General features: G+C 43.1%; 2 protein-coding genes and 1 long non-coding RNA gene across 4 annotated transcripts; 2 read left to right on the top strand and 1 right to left on the bottom strand.

Annotated features, from left to right (window-relative positions):
• The first annotated feature begins 6798 nt into the window (after positions 1-6798).
• On the top strand, positions 6799-8783 carry LOC103968445 (cytochrome P450 86B1-like). The gene has a single exon (XM_009381671.3). It carries the CDS (start codon positions 6885-6887, stop codon positions 8493-8495), a length of 1611 nt encoding a protein of 536 aa, XP_009379946.2. The 5' UTR covers positions 6799-6884; the 3' UTR covers positions 8496-8783.
• A 700-nt stretch (positions 8784-9483) lies between these two features.
• LOC108951428 (uncharacterized) lies at positions 9484-13858 on the top strand. Of its 2 annotated transcripts, XR_010501584.1 has the most exons (5): positions 9484-9698; positions 9788-10137; positions 10448-12548; positions 12643-12805; positions 13306-13858. It is a non-coding gene; the product is annotated as an uncharacterized LOC108951428 (long non-coding RNA). The 2 variants fall into 2 exon arrangements; XR_010501583.1 differs by lacking the exons at positions 10448-12548; positions 12643-12805 and having other exon boundaries at positions 9504-9698; positions 13306-13832.
• A 2431-nt stretch (positions 13859-16289) lies between these two features.
• LOC103968444 (adenine/guanine permease AZG2) lies at positions 16290-18177 on the bottom strand. Its single transcript, XM_009381670.3, has one exon. The coding sequence runs from the start codon at positions 18115-18117 to the stop codon at positions 16477-16479; it is 1641 nt and encodes a 546-aa protein (XP_009379945.2). The 5' UTR covers positions 18118-18177; the 3' UTR covers positions 16290-16476.
• Between the last annotated feature and the right edge of the window lie 288 nt (positions 18178-18465).

Genomic DNA, 18465 nt, shown 5'->3' with positions numbered 1-18465 from the left:
TTCATGGTATAGAATTCGATGATTCATTCATCTGGTAATGTTCTGTTCAATCATAGATCAAATGGACTTAGAGCCATGGCAAAAACTAAGAAAGATTGGAACTTGGTCTTGGAAACTTGAGATACTTAATCCTAACATAGCTAAAGCTGTTCTTGCAGTGGGCATCTGAAAGATGATAACTCAGTAACCCGTTGTTAGGATCGTAATTCAACTCCACCTCAGAGTTATCTACCGAGCAGTAAACAGGCCACGTACTAGAATATGCTCTGAATCGCCCCGGACTTCTTGCTTGGATCTTAATCGCACACCCTGAGAGAGAAATTATGCTTCTCAGATCGACGATAGCTCCAACGGAATTATACATAACCATAAGCCCGAGAGGCGCAAACCGGACTTTTTCATCGTAATCCTGACACACTATGAGACATCATCGTCTAAACCATATTCGATCCGAAGGAAATCTGTTTACATTGATTTGTGAGACAATATAAATCTCAAATTGCAGAATGCGCAGTAGAACATCTGCAGCTGCTCTCTTTTGTAGTTTCGATAGAGTTCCTGCGATTTACGATCCAAATCGATGCATACGACAAGTCGTTAGCAAACAATTCAAGGACAACCATTAAGAGTTGTGTGTTCATTTATCGAAGCTTTCGCTCTGACAGTGCACTAAGTTCATGGCACGTAGACGCGATTTCTCCGCGACAAGGTCTTACCGACTGTTTCAGTAGATAAGTTCATGAGGATAAAATCCATGATACAGGTAAATATAAAAAGACTTTATATTCCTTATATATTCTGATCTTTAACTAATTTATGATTTAAGAATCAATCATAAATTTAAGTACATGATTTAAGCATATAATTAAGAGAAATCTATCTCTCATAATCTATATAAATATATTACATCAATAAATAAAATCAGTCATCTCACAATAAATTCTTGATGATATCATAATTTCTTGCTTCAAACAAGGCTCTCTCTCCCTCTATCTCGTTGGTGACTGCTATTCCTCTTCTTCGCCTACTCTATTGACATTGATACTTTATAACTCTTCCTATTTTTGGATTCTCGCATTGCATTGAAGACGAAGACGCGTGACTCCTCCCCACCAATCTCCTAACATGATATGCTTTATAACATTTCTACTCCACTTTGCTGATTTGATTAGCCTCCTATAGTGATTGGCCAACTTCTCTGGTGATCATTCATTATTGTGCAATTCTGCTTGGTAGGCATTCTCTCTACTCTTATCTACTACTTAGAATCTTCACCGGCATTCTCGTCCATCTCTTATCAACCATCAAACTCACTAATACCTCGGATCCACAGTCAACCTCTCTATAATAGTCCATTCTTTACTACTTTCAACTATGCCATCAATACTCGCAATCGAAAGGACTTAGGAGAGAACGAAAGTGATCGCACTCTTCTACACACCCAGATAAGATCCTCCCCTTTACATCTCTCAAATCTATTCTCTTCCAACAAATCACATCTTCACCATTTAAGCATTCAAACTAGACTGTCAATTGATTTTAGTTTTTTCTTATTGGATTATAGTATCTTTTTAGCATGTTTTTCTTCTTTGTATCTAATGTTATAATTATTATTTCCTCAAGAAATAATAGTTCATCTCAACTTATTGGACTTAAATCTATCAATGCAATAATTATAATCTTCTTTAAGCTCTCTGGTAACTATGTATCTTAGTGAGCATAATTCATCAATCTTCTCTTTGGATATGATCTATTAGACCACATCGACGACTCTCTTAGTTGTTCACGGGAAAAAAATTCTAAATATCAATGGAACCCATCTCAATAACAAATCATGATCATAAGTTATGGCTACAATAAGATTATCTCATTCTGCAAGCCATTCAAGCCGTTAGCTCTATAACATCATTAACCTTTTTATATAGTATTTTAGCAGAAGTATGAACCAAGTTACAAACCACCTTCGCCAATCGCTTTCGCACTCGTATGCTAAACTTTAATCTACTTTGATGAAAACAACACAAGAAGAAAGTACTTATATATAAAATTTAAAACTTATTAAGATGATTTGACTTTAATGGGTTATCTATTAAATAATGAAAAAGTCATTGTTTATACTCTCAATGACCTAAGAGAACGAATATAAGAAATTGACGATAGTAATTTGGGCACGTGATTCACCGATATTATTTGAAGAATTGTATAACAAGCTGATTGATCATGAAACATATTTAAAACAAGAAAAGAGAGATGAGACCAACTATCATTGCTCAATTGAATAAGAACTTTATTAAAGGACCGAATAAGATGTCTCTTGGAGTAGCAAATAAAGTAAGAATAATTGGCTAAGTGTTTTGTGAAACAATAGCCACGCCATATTATTTTTGTTGAATCTATCATTACTTTCTAAAATCTTGCTCCTTCAACAATGCGAGTCACCACAAAATATCTCTAAGTGTTATGATTCTTTATATCATATTATGTTATTAACAATCTTACTCCTTTAACAATGCAAGTCACTACAATAACCATTCATCACTAGGTTTATATGAGTATACTTCAAACCCCCTTAAGCGTACCTTTCATCACATCAACCAATAATTCTTCTCTAGACTTATACTTTCTTTTTACTCCAATTCAATAGCACACTGTAACTGCTCTATCTACCTCTCCACCAACTAACTCTGCAATGCTCGATGGAGCAAAAATCTTAGCCCAACAAATGATGTCGTTATCCTCTCCTCAACCAAGTGACACTAAAGTACATCAGCTTGATCAAGTTTATATCACTAACTCTTTACTAATTCTTATACCTTTAATACAACTCAATAATACCACCGAACCTGGACATCAAACCATATCAAATCCTTGATCTCCAGGTTACCATAAGCTCTTCATCGAAGCCTACTGAACTCACAACTATTAGCCAAGCTAAAAAATCTCTATAGTGGCATAAAACTACATGTGAGGAATATAATGTCTGTAATGCCACATGGATCCTTCTTCTCACCCCATACAAAATATCATCGGGTATAAGTAGATCTTTCGAATTAACCGGAACCCAAATAGATCCATTACTATATACAAAGTATGTCTAGTGGCTAAAATGTTTCACCAATGACTAGGTATTGATTTCATAAGTCTAATTGTTAAACTAATAATAATTCAACTTATTCTGAGTTTAATTATCACTAAAAGCTAACATATACAACAATTATATATTTACAATGCTTTCTTATATGAGATCTTAACTGAAGATGTCTTTATGCAACAACCCCCTTAGCTTCATCCATTCTTGGTATCCGTGTCATATTTGTAAACTATAAAATGTTATTTATAGATTTTGCTAAGTTTGAAGAGTCTGGTATATGCTCGTTTTTTATGTAAGTTGGTTTTGTGAACTCTAAGTTTGATACCTCCTTATTCCTACGATAATAAAAGATATGTATTATGTATTTACTAGTCTATATGGATGACATTATTATCATATGTATTCTATGAAGATCAAACAATTTGTAGATCGATTCATTATTATCATATAGTCTATGTGAATGTATTCTAGTAACATTCACATCTTTTAAACTTTTAATAATTTTAAAAAATATATATTTAAAATTTATTATCAAAGATAAATATACAAAATGCTAAAAAAACTTGTCACTCCACTCTTCATAATTGAATCACTCAAATTAAATGATGACAGCTCTACTATGGATCCCATACAATAATGATAAGTACTTGGTTCCTTATGATATTTATCTCTCATAATATTTTATTTATAATTAATAAATTATCATAATTCATGTATCAAACTAGCATCGCGCATTGGTTTACACTAAAATATGTTCTGCAATATCTTAAAGGGATTCTCAACGATAAATTTGTTCTTCATAAAACACAATTGAATATCTACTCCTACAAGATACTACCATAATGTCGATACCATATACTTATATATCAATCCGATGTTCCACTCATGCATGGAACGGGAAGCTCAATCTTACGAGGGCATGATAGAAGATCACGATATAGATAAATATGAAATAACAACTTTATATTCCTTATATGTTCTAATACTGATTTAAACACATGATTTGAGTACATGACTAAAGAAAATCTATTCCTTGTATAAATAGATATTATTTTACTAAATAAAATCATCCCTTCATGATAATAATAAATAAATAAATATCCAAATTTAAATATGTACTGGTTATTAAATGCAAAGAACTACAAAACCTGAATCGAAGGCAGGTACTGCACAATCTCCACTCCAATCTTTACCAGCAATCTCTTCGATACATTCAATGCTCGACGGTGAAACACTGCACGGAATGGGCATGGCATTGAGAATTAATGCACGTTGTTCTTTCATCGGCCAATTTCCTACTCCTTGACAGTGTAAAACACCAATGACTCCGAAACACTTGCTCACTTTCCAAATCCTTAGAAGACTACAAAATCAAACCTTTAGTGTTGTCGATACTTTTTATCTATCAACGACATGCGAATAAGCTAAACCAGGAAGTTGTTCAGATTCTGACCTTTTTCCGGCCATGTACACGAGCAGGACGTCCGGCATTTTTAGCCCTTAAGATTGAGCTATCATGGAGTCCAAGCTTTCTGAGTACGTCGAAAATTTGACGCCCTGGCTTGTCGCTGTGCTCAAAATATCGGCACGTAGAACATCAAATTAAATAGCATAACGTAACATGAGAATTCTACCAATGCCAGATAGCTAACGTACACTCCACATACTCCAGTAGCTCTAGCTGCACCATGGAACTCACCTGTTGCATGGTCACTCTGCGATTTAAACAAGATAGAATCGTTAGTTCAAGCACATTCTGCACATCGACACCCTCCCTAGCATCAGAAGTGATGTGGACTCCTCCCTAGCATCCACCCAAAGCATGCCACATATAGAACAGACCTGTCTTCCAACTATGATGAGGATTATGCCCCGACAGAAAATGATACCGTCAAAATTTATCAGGTCAGCAGTTCTTACTTCTCTCTATGATTGTTCTCGATAGGACTAAATGTTCCTTGTGCGTTGCCAATATCCTACACAAGCAATCTATCAATCGATCAAATACATTGACCACAATATTTGAAATTTGTAGTGAGATCAAAGCAAATAGCCAAAAGCTTGAATGGGTCATCTCCAGAATTGATGGGAAAGCTTGCATTGTCCCCAACATTTGAATCACCTAAGTCAATAAATCTGAAGTTTTAGTTTAAAGCTTAACTAAGAACCATAATCACTCTCTAGCTAATGAATTCAAACTAACCAATCTCCAAGTAAATCTCGACCTCATTGGCAGAGTTCCCCTGTAGATTTGCACGGAATGCGCCATGCAACACAGGTAGTAACAGTACGTAGAAGGTGTCAGTGGAAGCAATAGAATCCACCATTTTGTCCTCCATTGGTACATCTTCCTTTGCTTCGAGTAGCAGCATCTGACTCTCCAGGGGGATGTCTGAGCCCTTCTTTCCTGTTCGAGGAATCATCCACCAAATCTTGAATCGGAACAGGCACGGCCATCTGAGCTCTCTGCAGAACACGTACCACAACAAGATGAAATCTTGCGGAGCATAAATGGTCTATATGGGAATGACCACGACGAAGAAGAGCCACAGTGACGTCTCTTGCTCTAGGACGCCAATCGCGAAGACGTGCCGAGAGTCGGGGGCGTTGCAGAGACCTTCATCTCTCACCACCCCTCTACCTTCCTTCTTCCCGCTACACCCATCGGGATTCCCGAGGCGCAAGAGCTCAGACACCGGCGAGCAGCCTTGTGCAGATGGCTGCGGCGGTGGATCAGAAGCCTCGTAGAGATGGCGAGGGGATGAACTCGGTGGCGAGTCTCCGCGCTGCTGCAGGCCGACGTTTCGACACGGAGTACGTCGTCGCATCAAACGTGGCTGCATGCAATGTCTCTCAAACCGGACCGGGAAGTGAACCGCTTCGGCACCTCTCTCCGGCTTACTAATCGGTTAATCGACAAATATTACATGCTTTGACTTACTAAATGGCCATATAACAATTGCTTTGACTTGTTACATCATGCAGTTGCCTGTCTTCTTCTATATCCTCTCAGCTTTTCTCTCTGTCCTCTCTTATTTGAAATGGATAATTGAGTTATGATTCAAAACATCGATGAGTAATAATCAGTAGATAGGTGAGGATATTAAACCTTGATTCCAACCACCTAATTTATTGCTCAACAAAGAAAGCTTCCGTATTTAATCTTAAATCCACAATCGACTTGCACCTGCCAGCATGGTTTATGGTCACTTTGAGAGTAGGCATCATCTTCTTCGTTGCTCCGCTCGGTCAACACTAATACGTAAACTCATGCGAGTTCTCATGGCTGGTATCGTTTCATGGTAGAGCTACACGCACCCACTGGGGGTGTTGACCGGTGTCATCCCTCTTGCGGAAGTTCCACGTCACACAATCAATTCATCAACCTGAAAGCAAGCAGACAGAGTCTGCAACAACTGACGCCTGATTACAGTTCTCCCACCACGCCCCTAGAACACCCATGCACCGCATGTGCTCGGCTGCTCGGTGCGTTCGCTTGCATGTCTCAAAAGAGGAGGCGTTCGAGCTTGGCAGACGAGAGCATCAAACCCCACCTGCGTCGTACCATGTAATTAAGTTTGCTGATGAGCCAATCCTCATCAATGCTCTCTACCTAAATGATCCAACGCTCTCCTTCCTCCGCACTTAATCCCTCGTGGAACCTGGTCAAGGAAACAGTTGGCTACCGCTGATCTCTCTACCTTCTTCCTGTTGCGCCCATCTATTTAATCTCCTCTACTTCCAAGATGATCTAATTGAGCTCGTTTAGAAACTTCCCCTGCGGGCAGCAGAGATGGTACTCGCACTGGCATACGTAGCAGCTGCTGTCTGGAGAAAGGTCAGTGAACAGCTGAGGGTGGAAGACGTTGGCTTGGCCGTGGTGGGGTTGTTCCTGTGCAGCGCAGCCATGCAGCGGCTCACGTCCAAGGGGCCGATGATTTGGCCCGTCCTGGGCATCATCCCTACTCTCTTCTTCCACCTAGACAACGTCTACGAGTGGGCCACCGGCGCCATCGCCGGCGCCGGCGGCACCTTCCCCTTCCGCGGCATGTGGTTCGGCAACTGCTACGGCGTCATGACGGTCGACCCGGCTAAAATCGAGTACATCCTCAAGACCCGCTTCGCCAACTTTCCCAAGGGCCGATACTACCGCGAGCGCTTCGCCGAGCTCCTCGGCGACGGCATCTTCAACGCGGACGACGAGGCGTGGAAGGAGCAGCGCCGCGCGGCCGCCTGCGAGATGCACTCCGGCCGCTTCGCGGAGTACTCGGCCAGAACCATCACCAGCCTGGTGCACGACAAGCTGCTCGTGGTCCTCCACAAGCTGGCCAGGACCCGGGAGAGCGTCGACCTCCAGGACCTGTTCCTCCGGTTCACCTTCGATAACATCTGCACGGCCGCCTTCGGGGTCGACCCCGGTTGCCTCGCCGTCGACCTGCCGGTGGTGCTCTTTGCCAAGGCCTTCGAGCAAGCCACCGAGCTAACGTTGTTCCGGTTCATCGTGCCGCCGTTCGTGTGGAAGGTGATGAGGCGGTTCGATGTCGGGTCGGAGAGACGGCTTAAGGACGCGGTCCGGATCGTCCACAAGTTCGCGGAGAAGACGGTGATGGACCGGCGAGCCGAGTTCGAGAGCCGCAAAGACTCAACTTTCGACCGGTCCGACCTCCTGTCTAGGTTGATAGAAGCCGAGACCGACGAGGCCGACCATGGCGGCTGCACCAAGCCCAAGTTCTCCAACAAGTTCCTCAAGGACTTCTGCATCAGCTTCATCTTGGCCGGGCGGGACACCAGCTCGGTTGCACTCGCCTGGTTCTTCTGGCTCTTGACCGAATACCCCCACGTCGAGGAGCGCATCCTGCGCGAGATCTCCGACACCATCAAGAGAAGGGAAGACAGAGTACACGACCTCGACCACGTCATCTTCACCGTCGATGAGCTCAAACGAATGGACTACCTCCAAGCGGCGATCTCCGAGTCGCTCCGGCTCTACCCCTCGGTGCCCATCGACTTCAAGGAAGCCATGGAGGACGACGTGTTCCCCGACGGGACGGCGTTGAAGAAGGGGGCGAGGGTCATCTATTCCATATACTCCATGGCGAGGATGGAGTCGATATGGGGCAAAGACTGCCGGGAGTTCCGGCCGGAGAGGTGGATAAAGGACGGCATGTTCGCGACGGAGAGCCAATTCAAGTACGCGGTGTTCAACGCCGGCCCGAGGCTGTGCGTCGGCAAGAAGTTCGCCTACATGCAGATGAAGATGGTGGCGGCGTCCATCCTTCTGCGCTACCACGTGGAGGTGGTGAAAGGCCACAAGGTAGCCCCCAAGATGACCACCACCTTGTACATGAAGGATGGCCTCCAAGTCACCTTCAACGAGAGAGACGATCTCATCGCAGTGCATTAGCAAGTCGGACTCTGATCTATAGTGTGTGTATGAACTCCAGTGCATGGAATGGTCTCATGGGAGGTTGCGACAACAGTGTACCTGTGAGGGCACTGAGAGTGTTACGTAATAACAAGAATGACTGCGTGTAAGCAAACATATCACAGTTTGCATTGTAAGAAATTACTCGTTGAAGGTCGTGCATAAAGGTCTCAGAATCTAAATGCTGCTATGCAATGTAGAGTGAGCTCCGTATGCTTTCTTTATCTTTGACATATTGGTATATACCCTTGCAATACATGTTTTTGACGTGATGGATGTATGAACAGATAGTGGCTGATCGACTTGTGCATGGGTTAATAATGTAATGACGATGTTAGTTATAATTTAGATTCGAGTAATTTCGGTATAGATGCACAGTATATGGTGTTCCAAGAAAGTTTAATCGCATTTAAATGTCAGTGTTGATGGCTGATTTATGTAGTTTTCATGTCATTGATGATTTCAGTTGCTAATTCGTTTTCCGTGATAATTTAGTCTGGTTGGTAAAGTTGTATTTATAGTTTTTGTAGGTACAACTGTCAATTAATGTTACATCCTAATTTTTTTTTCTCCTAATTATTAAAAATAAAAATATTTAAAAATAAAAAGAGTGGCGTGCGACGTTGTAGGACTGGTCGAGACACCCCTGAAATCTCCCGGGGTGATGTCATTTAGTGATACCTAATGCCGGATTCGATTACCCGCGGATCCTCTGCCGACCAGGAAACATTGCACGGGTGATTCAACCGATTTTGGTTTCACAGACCAGCGATTGTCGTGACCCGCTGGAGGTCGAGGCACGAGCCGCCGGTTTGCTACCAACGGTTGGACGCTCGTGTCTTGAGTCATGCATCGAGTCGGCTCAGTGATCTGATATAAAGCCCTCCGATGTGGCTATCGTAAGATTGTGAGCCCCACGTTTCAGATGCTTTACATCGTTCCTCTGGTCTGTCTCGCGCGTCGAATAAGGACGCAGGTGTAAACCCGGGTTCCGCACGGTGTGCACGGAAGGATTTGCATCCAATGCTTCCCTCCCTCCCAATCGGCCACTTGCTGCAACCCTAAGCGTCGTGGACACGGCTTCAATGCTATGTGGTCTCTCCTCCCCACCAGTTCTCGCGATCACGAACGGCTCCACATGGGAGCCAATAGGCGTCCCTCGCAATCCCCTCCGCGCTGATGGTATGCATCATCAACCACCCTAGTACGCATGTACTCGTTGCAGCGCCCAATCCTTGCCGACTTTAATGGTTCACTTTCCTCTATTAAAGCTTGAAGATCGAAGCAGGTCATGCAGTGAATGAGGAAGGAGAGGGTTTTGTGGGCCTTGGGAAAGGGTCAATTTGGGGCAAGGAACATGAGAAGAAAAAGTTGGGCTCTTTGAAGGCTTTTTACTGCGTGTAAAGGAGAAAGGAGCACGAAAAAGGGAAAATATGCGAAGAATGAGGGAGGACACAGAATCAAGGGAAGATGGTTGGCGTCAAGAAGAAGAATCGGCCTTTCAGGGACTGCGCAGGGCAGTGCTCTCTCGGAAAAGCCCTCTTTTCAGTCTCAGTGTCTTCCTCGTCCTGCTCAGCCTTCTTTCTTCGAGATCATGCTTGGTCGTTTCAGAGAGAACTTGGTATGCTTTCTACTCCTTTCTTTTTCAGTGAGAATCCTTTTCTTGTTCGTATGGTGTCCCGTCTTGATTTCTCTCCATCGAGGAGGTTTTCCTTTCGAGACAGGAAAAGACAATAATGATTCCACTTTTGTCTCCCTCATAGATAATGTGCTATCCTTCTTCTTGTCAAGATTTTGTGAGTCAACGCCTCGTTGTTTATAGCTTATTAACAGTTTTGTGTCCTCGTGTTGTTTATTTGATTCTTAATTTGCTTTTTTTTTTTCTAGTGTTAGAATTTGCTGATTTTGCTTAAAATTGGTTGGTCTTTCAGCATTTCTATTGGGTGTAATCATGGTTTATGGAAAGGGGAGTTTATTCTTCGACAGGCTCAAGACAGTTCTATTTTATTCCCAACCGATGGCAATGCATTCGAGCATGGAAATTTTTTATCTTGTTAAGTGTAATATATTTCTTCATGCAAGTGGTATTATAGGGTGTTTGCTTTTGATGCATTATTCTTCCTCTTCGCATGCAATATTTCTTTTTTCTGGTAGTCTTGCTCAGTGATTTAAAAAGCGCTAGGCGCTAAATGGCGTCACGGTCCAAAAACGCTCGACGCCCTCGCCCAAGCTAAGTGATACGCTAAAAATTAATAATATTAAAATTAATAGTATCAAAATCAAAATAATAGTGTTATATTGTATACTGTTAACAGTATACTTTCGATTTCGAAAGAGGAGAAGCGAAAGAGATGAGAAGAGTGTAAGGGAAGACCGAGGGTGCTGAGAAAAGCGGGAGCGGCAGCGGCAACGGCGAGCGATGATAGTGGCAGTGGCAGCGGTAGCAACGAGCAGCGGGAGCGGCGATAGAGGCAGTGACAGCGGCAGCGGGAGCGACGAGCGGCGACAGTGACAGCGGCAACGGTAAAAGCGAGCAGCGGCAGCGAGAGTGGCGAGCGGCAACAGTGGCAGCGGCAGCAGCGGGAGCGGTGACAGCGGGAGCAGCAACGAGCAGCGTGAACAGCGAACAGGGTTAGGGTTGGGGAAGTCGCGCTGATATCGGTGCTTTCGTTGGTTCGATTGAACCAACTAAAGCACCGGAGACTGAACCAAACCTAAATCGTTGGTTCGGTCACTTGGTTTAACCCAGGCGCTCACCCGAAGCGCCCGGCGCCTGGGCTCGGGCGAGCGCCTAGGCGGCACCTCTTTGAAGCACGCCGCTTGGAAATGAAGCGAGGCGCTCGGGCCTCGCCTCGCCCGAGCGACTAGACAAGCACCCGAGTGCCTTTTTAAATCACTGGTCTTGCTTGATATCTGCTTTTGAACATTTATATGCAGTTTATACGACCAAAATTCATCAATAAAGTAGTTCGCTTGGCCAGTGAGTTCAAGTGTCTATTGTTAATGGCTCCTTGGCTTTTCAAGAAGAATGACATGATTTTGTGTTGGATCATTCCGTTTGTCTTGTGGAGGTTTTGATATTTAACTAAGTGCCCATTGTGAACAAGCAACAGAAGAACCCGAAGAAAAGGGGAGTCTTCCCATTGAACAACCCACAACATGTGTTGTTCATAAAACTTAATTGCATGATCAGGAAATCCTTGAAACTGGGCTCCATTCTGAACTCGTGATGAGATTCCCACTGGTTGAAGAAAACTTATCATGCAACGGGAATAGCCATGGCAAATCTGAAATTGCGCCAACAGTTGCATGCAGAAGATCTGAGACTAAACATTAATTTGTTTGCTGTTGGGGCATCATCCCCTATATTCCTAAATTAGATTTCTCACTGCCACAAAACACAACTGAGAAATGTCCAGCAGGAGAACAGGAGGAACGCAAAATTCAGATGGTTAGTTTGAGAGGACACTGAACTCTTGATGTTATGGGGACAAATTTGATTGCATCTGAGGAAGTTGTCTGCAAATTTCTTCTCACAAAGGAAGGCATACGCCGCATTGTCAATGATGACTTGTAGAATGGACTCAGTGCCATTAAAGAAACCCCTGTTAATTTACCTGCCGGTGAAGTTGCTCCTAGCATAAGCTGCAATGACAGTGTTACCATGTGTAGAGATCCTTCCTTGCTTTCTGAAGATAATTGCCCTGGACTTAACGGTGGACCATGTTGAAGATGAAACAAGCAATGGTATGCATGCATGTGAGGAGGATGGTGAGTACCCATTGACTGAAAGAGATGATTTCTTCAACATGGATCTTCAGAAAATTTTTTAATGTGATGTTCGTTTTGGTGTAAATTTTTACTGGCCTCTTCCATAAGTTCTGCAGGATAGAAAAAAAAAACTCCTTTTCTTGTAGGAAATACCCCAGGTTCATTATTAAGAAAAGATTCTCTTCATTGGTTGGAAGCATCAGAAGTACCTCACAGGACATGCCTTCTGTGGATTTTACTGAGGAAAATACATCCAATCTGGTGATTGCAGTCTGGACTTCTTTGCTTTCATATATTGAATTTTCCTTTTATGTTCAATGGCAATCACAATAAACAGCTAACTTGAAAATACTAGGAAAAGTGTCTGATGCGCTTCCAGAAGAGGATGAGAAAGAGGATACTCTTTGCACAATAAGTCAAAATCTTAAAAATCAAGCCATGGATTTAGATGACCTTTCTTCACCAAATTCTTTCTGCTTCAGCTTAAAACCTTATCATCCAACATTCAGTGTTGTCTCGTGAGTATTTATTCTAACATCCTTGAACAGGCTTGATATTTTGTATCAAACTCTTCTGGTATCTGCTTTAAGTTGCACGATATTTGCTAATGTAATTTGCAACAATTTTGAATAATGTGACTAGATCAATTCAATTTGAGCATAACCTCTGCTGACTAAAGTAGAGTTGACATGAAAATTTTTGAAATATAGGAGTACATTTTTAATTTAATATCAATTGAAAAGGTAAATAATTCAAGAAAGTGATTCTGGAATTAGTTTCTGTAGACAATTTCATACATCTTTCTCGCAATCTTGCAGTTTGCGGTAACAACAATTATGTTCCGTATGTTCCTAGTATCTCAACCATTCATAATTTATCATAACATCTAATTCATATCCCTTTTTTCGTCAATTGTTTTGGCATAACTTGTTCTTTTCTTCAATTTTAGATTGGCCAAGACCTGTCTAATGATTAGTCTAAGCCAAAGATAATGTTGTCCTTATGTTTACACTTGCAGAAGTCAACCGTAACCTTTCCATGAGGTTCTGATTCTGATCCTTTTACACTAGCAGAAGTTGCCCCAGTGGTTGCCATCTCAGAAGGATAAAAGACATGATAGGAACATTGTAACTCTTCGGGATCCATCTGACAGACTTTGGCCTGCCACGTACCATGAAAGCATCAAGTTTATAGGCTTTGCAAATGGTTGGAAGGATTTTACAATAGCAAACAACATTCAGCAGGGAAATCTTTGCAGGATTTTATAACCGAGTTTGAGCCTACAATTAAAGTGCAGATAAGTTAAACTGTCGAATGCATTTTGAGTTGGCTCTAGTAAGATACATGTTGCCAGTGCCAGTTCTGTCTTCAACATCTATCGTTTTACGTATGTAATTTTGGTCATAGTACTTATCATGCACTGTGTTTACTGCTGCTACATGTACTCCATATGTAATTAAGCTTCACAAATGTAAATTATGTTTCGCCGCCGAGCGAAAGATATAACGTTTCTTGCACTCATCAATGAATTGTACATATTGTAAATGATGATACAACTGTGGGTTTCTTCATTTCTTCCTAAACAACACAAAAATTTGTGTATTCTTGTTGTTGTCATCTGTGAAATTTGTACGAGCAATATGAGTAAGTTTTGTATTTATCTTTCATCTTTGTACAAAATGCTTTGATTGGTCAATATGGACATAGTGGATTGATGTGATTTTATGGGGAGCTTTTGCAGCCATAGCTTTGTTGTCTTTGCTACCCTATATTTGTGGGCTTTATGTTACCGTCGGTTAATGATATTAGGTTATCTTTTATCTTGTTGAAAGCCACATTGTGGGATCTAAATAGCATTGAAGTTGTATCTTTTTGTTCTTTAGATACTTCATGTTTTGCTAAATTTCATTGTTTTAGGGTTTTGTCCTGTCCCTCTTTTCTTGTTTAACTGTGACAACAGCCTTCCTGTTGTTGTCATGCTGATTCCACCTCTCGGATCGTTGATCCGAATTGGTTTGGCAAACCGGGTAAGTGATTCGATTTTAGAAAGATCGAATCACTTGAGAGCAATGGAAACCGGGCAAGTGATTCGATTTTAGAAAGATCGAATCACTTGAGAGCAATGGAAACCGGGCAAGTGATTCGATTTTAGAAAGATCGAATCACTTGAGAGCAATGGAGAATGAACTAATAATTCCGAAAAGAATTATTATCGACACATTAGGGTCTTAACCATTAGGGTCTCCACAAAGATAGTAATAATGGTGTTATGATATGATAGCAAGAAGCCACTTTTTCTGTCATTCAAAGCTTATTAACATTATATCTTCCAAAGATTGTCATGTATTGTTAAGGCATTTCTTGCCTCTGTAATATAAATCAGAAAACATTTGCCTAACATAAAGTGATTTGTTACTGGTAATAACTATTGATCTCATAGGAAGGATGTGTTTATTATTCTGTGTGTGTTCATGGAGGCAGTCAAAAACTACTACTGAAGCACACAATGGTGAACATGACTGGTTGGTGAAAGTTAGGCATAGACTTTGACACTACATCACTTGGAGGTGCCAATATGTCAGGTTTTGGTAAGATTAGGTTGGCCAAGTTGAATTAACACATTGCTGAACATGACTGGTTTTGGTCAGATTAGGTTGGCCAAGTTTCTTTGGTGGATAGAGAAAAAAAAGTCTTACCTCTTGGGAAGTCCCTAAATGAGTCATATAAAAGAAAATACAAGGATGAACTCATTAAGGATTAATGTATGTAGTCTTATTTCTACTTTTCATCGTCGATCTAATTTATCGTGAATGTCGAATATGATATCTTTTGCTCTGATACTATTTTAAATTTTTTTTTTTGTATCAAGGATAAATTGAAGAAATATGATTTAATAATTAATATATTTTATAATACTTTTGCATCAAATAAAGAGGAGTGGTTCCACCAAAAAGCAATCAAGAGAGAAATCGTTCAAGGCATCTTGAATTCTCGCTTATGGAATCTGTGTTTTCTAAAAGATATGAGCGGAACTTATACCAAACTTGAGATATAGAATGACCTCCTCCTGATCGATGGATATTTGGTGGGTGGTGAGTTTTGTGACTCGCCGACGCCAACAAGATGCTGTAAAAGACACTTTACTGAGTTCAGTGTTCGGAGTTGCGTCGCTTTTTGACGTGTCTGAGTTCTTCGTCCTGCCGCCGGAGGCCAAGTGTTGTTGGGCGGGTAGTGGTGACTTCAGTTTGGAGGTCGAGAACAACGAAAACCTCGTGCACTTCTCCCCGCCACGCCAACCTAACCTCTAATTCGTTTCCGTTCCAAATCCAGTCGTCCTACTCTGGTAGACCTGTCTCCGGTTCAGTTCGGATCAGAGCCAAATCGGTCGGTCCGATGGTTCGTTCATATCAAACCAAATCAGAATAGATCTCGGATGATTCGATTCCGAAACCTAATTAAAATAATAATAATAATAATAATAATAATAAAGATCAAAGCCCTTTTGATTGATTGTCGTCGCAATTCTTCAAGACTCATAGATAAAACTCGTTTAAGTATGAGCCTCGAATCAATCGGCTCGAGCATGATAATTAATCCAAGGAAAAGAATCGAAAATGAAAGATCGTTCACGAATATTTATTCGACATATGAAACGACGAGACATCCACGAGCAACAATTAATAATTTTATTAATTTTATATTATATATTGTAATACACCCACTTTTTAAAAGGCTATTATGATCAATTTTATTATTATAAATTTTTTAATTAAAAAAAAGAAAAAAAAAATCAAATTTAAGAATGTTCAATTTCCAAACGAAGATGAGCACTACATGCAAGAGAGATCGAATTAAAATGATTTTATAATGTCTTTATTTTATTTCAGCATCAAAAGAAACGAATTAAAATGGTAAGAGATTAATATATTATTTTTAAATTAAACTTAAGTCAATTCAGTGGATTAAATATAATAAATAAAAATTATATAAAGAAAGACTTGAGTATGAAAAGACTAATAATATGGGAGTGGCGTGAATCCCGCAACATAGCCCTCTTAAAAGAGGTTTCCTTACATCCTGACGGCAGATGAACATCCCAATGTTGTTATCCTAACGATTAATTCTACCCTAATCTGATGCAGATTTATTCCTTAGTTTGGATACACGATGAGAACGACCGGCAATATCATCAAACAGCTGCCGCTGCCGCTTCCGCTTGTGATGTTTCCGAACCGAGTTGATTGCGAGTGTTATGCGCCGTCTTCAGCGCCCACCTGTAAACAGCCATGGCATACTCGAGCAAATGAAGTGCAATGTGCGTCCCGATCCCTGCAATGATCCCATAAGCTATGGAGTACGTCAGCGGCATCAGAATCAAGGTGAGGAACGCCGGCACCGCCGTCTTCGCGTCCGACCACTCGATCTCCTTCACCATCTTCATCATCATCATCCCCACGAGCACCAGCGACGGCCCGATCGCCCATGGCGGCACGTTCGTGAACAGGGGCGCGAAGAAGAGCGATACCAGGAACAGGAGCGCCACGGTGATGGCCGTGAGCCCGGTGCGGCCGCCCTCCCTCAGCCCCGCGGTCGACTCGATGTAGGTGGTGACCGTCGTGGTACCGAGCGCCGACCCCACGATGGTGGAGCTCGCGTCCACGATGAAGGCGCGGTACTCCCCCTCGAAGCTGCCATTTTCGTCGGTGAACCCCCCGTACTCAGCCATCGAGTACATCGACCCGGTCGTGTCGAGGATGTCGACGTACAAGAGCGTGACGACGGCCATCCACACCTCGCTCCTGTTGAAGCCTCTGAAGCTGATCTTCCCTGCCGTGCTCCGGATGATATGGAGGTCCACCACCTTCTTGAAGTAAGCATAGCTCGAGTTCCCCAGCGGCGTGTTGGGGAAGACCGTAACGCTTGTGCCTCTGATCCAGGAGATGAGTGTGACGAACACGATGCCGTAGATCATGCTTCCCTTGACGTCCCATGAGAGGCAAGCGGCCGTGACGAGGAAGCCTGCGGCTCCGAGCCAGAACGTCGGGCTCTCCATGGTGCCGCCGTGGCACTCACCGGTGGCCGCGTCGATCTTCGAGCACGCGGTCAGCGTCACCAACGTCGACGAGCTCGGCCCGACGAGGCCGACGCCCTGGTTCGCTTGGAGGCCGGTGAAGGCGAGGAATAGGCCGATGCCGGCGGCCGACGCGAGGCGGATGGAGCTGGGGATCAGGCGGGCTAGCTTGGCGCGGAGGCCGAGCACCGATAACGCGAGGAACAGGCAGCCCTCGAGCATGACGGCGGCGAGTGCGGTTCCGTACGGTACGTGTCCGGATCCGTGGAAGCCGACCATGTTGTAGGTGAAGTAGGCGTTGGTGCCCATGCCGGGGGCCAATGCCAACGGCAGGTTGGCGAAGGAGCCCATGGCGAAGCTGCCGACCATGGCCGCGACGGCCGTGGCGACGACGAGGTCGTTCTTCGTCCTCGACAGGCATCGTTGGTACCCTGGATTGCCGTCAAACTTGCACTCGGGCCCGGGGAGGCCGCCCGCGGCGGAGGCGGAGGAGTTGGACGGGAGGGTGCAGTCGTGCACCGAGCACGGCCCTCCGGAGTTGGTCAGGATGGTGGCGTTGACGGATATGATGTAGACCATGGTGAGGAACGTGGCGGCGCCGGCGCGGAGCTCCTTGGTGAAGGAGCTCTTGCGGTGCTCGATGTCGAAGTATCTGCCGACGGGGCTAGTGGCGACGGCGCGGTTGAGGGCCGCCTCTGCCCGCCGCCACGATCTCCCTCCGCCCGTCTCCCCCTGCCCTGTGCCCGTCCCTCCTCCCATACCGACCTCCGCCGTCAGATTTCCTCTTTATGACTCGTACTTTCTCCGTGATGCTTGCGTTATATGGAAGGAGAAGGGAGGCAAACATGGTGATGTGCTTTCTTTATGGACAAATTAGCGGACACCGAATTGGTGGCAGTCAAAATCCTGAGCGATTAGTCGGCTAAGATGAATCACACTAGTAATAAAAGGTATATTATTTATTGATGAAAATAATAAATGACATTAATTATCTGTCATATATATATATATATATATATATATATATATAGGCATTCAACAAGTGGGAATGTTTTGATTCAGTACGACTTCGCCCCCACAAGACTGCATGTTTGATTTAGATCAAGC

Source organism: Musa acuminata, chromosome BXJ3-10, assembly GCF_036884655.1.
Source record: "Musa acuminata AAA Group cultivar baxijiao chromosome BXJ3-10, Cavendish_Baxijiao_AAA, whole genome shotgun sequence".
Lineage (NCBI taxonomy): Eukaryota > Viridiplantae > Streptophyta > Magnoliopsida > Zingiberales > Musaceae > Musa > Musa acuminata.
This window is presented reverse-complemented; position numbering and strand designations above follow the sequence as displayed.

Bases quoted from the DNA above. Each gene is read 5' to 3' on its own strand.
- LOC103968445 (XM_009381671.3), top strand. From the start codon at position 6,885: ATGGTACTCGCACTGGCATACGTAGCAGCTGCTGTCTGGAGAAAGGTC.
- LOC103968444 (XM_009381670.3), bottom strand. From the start codon at position 18,117: ATGGGAGGAGGGACGGGCACAGGGCAGGGGGAGACGGGCGGAGGGAGA.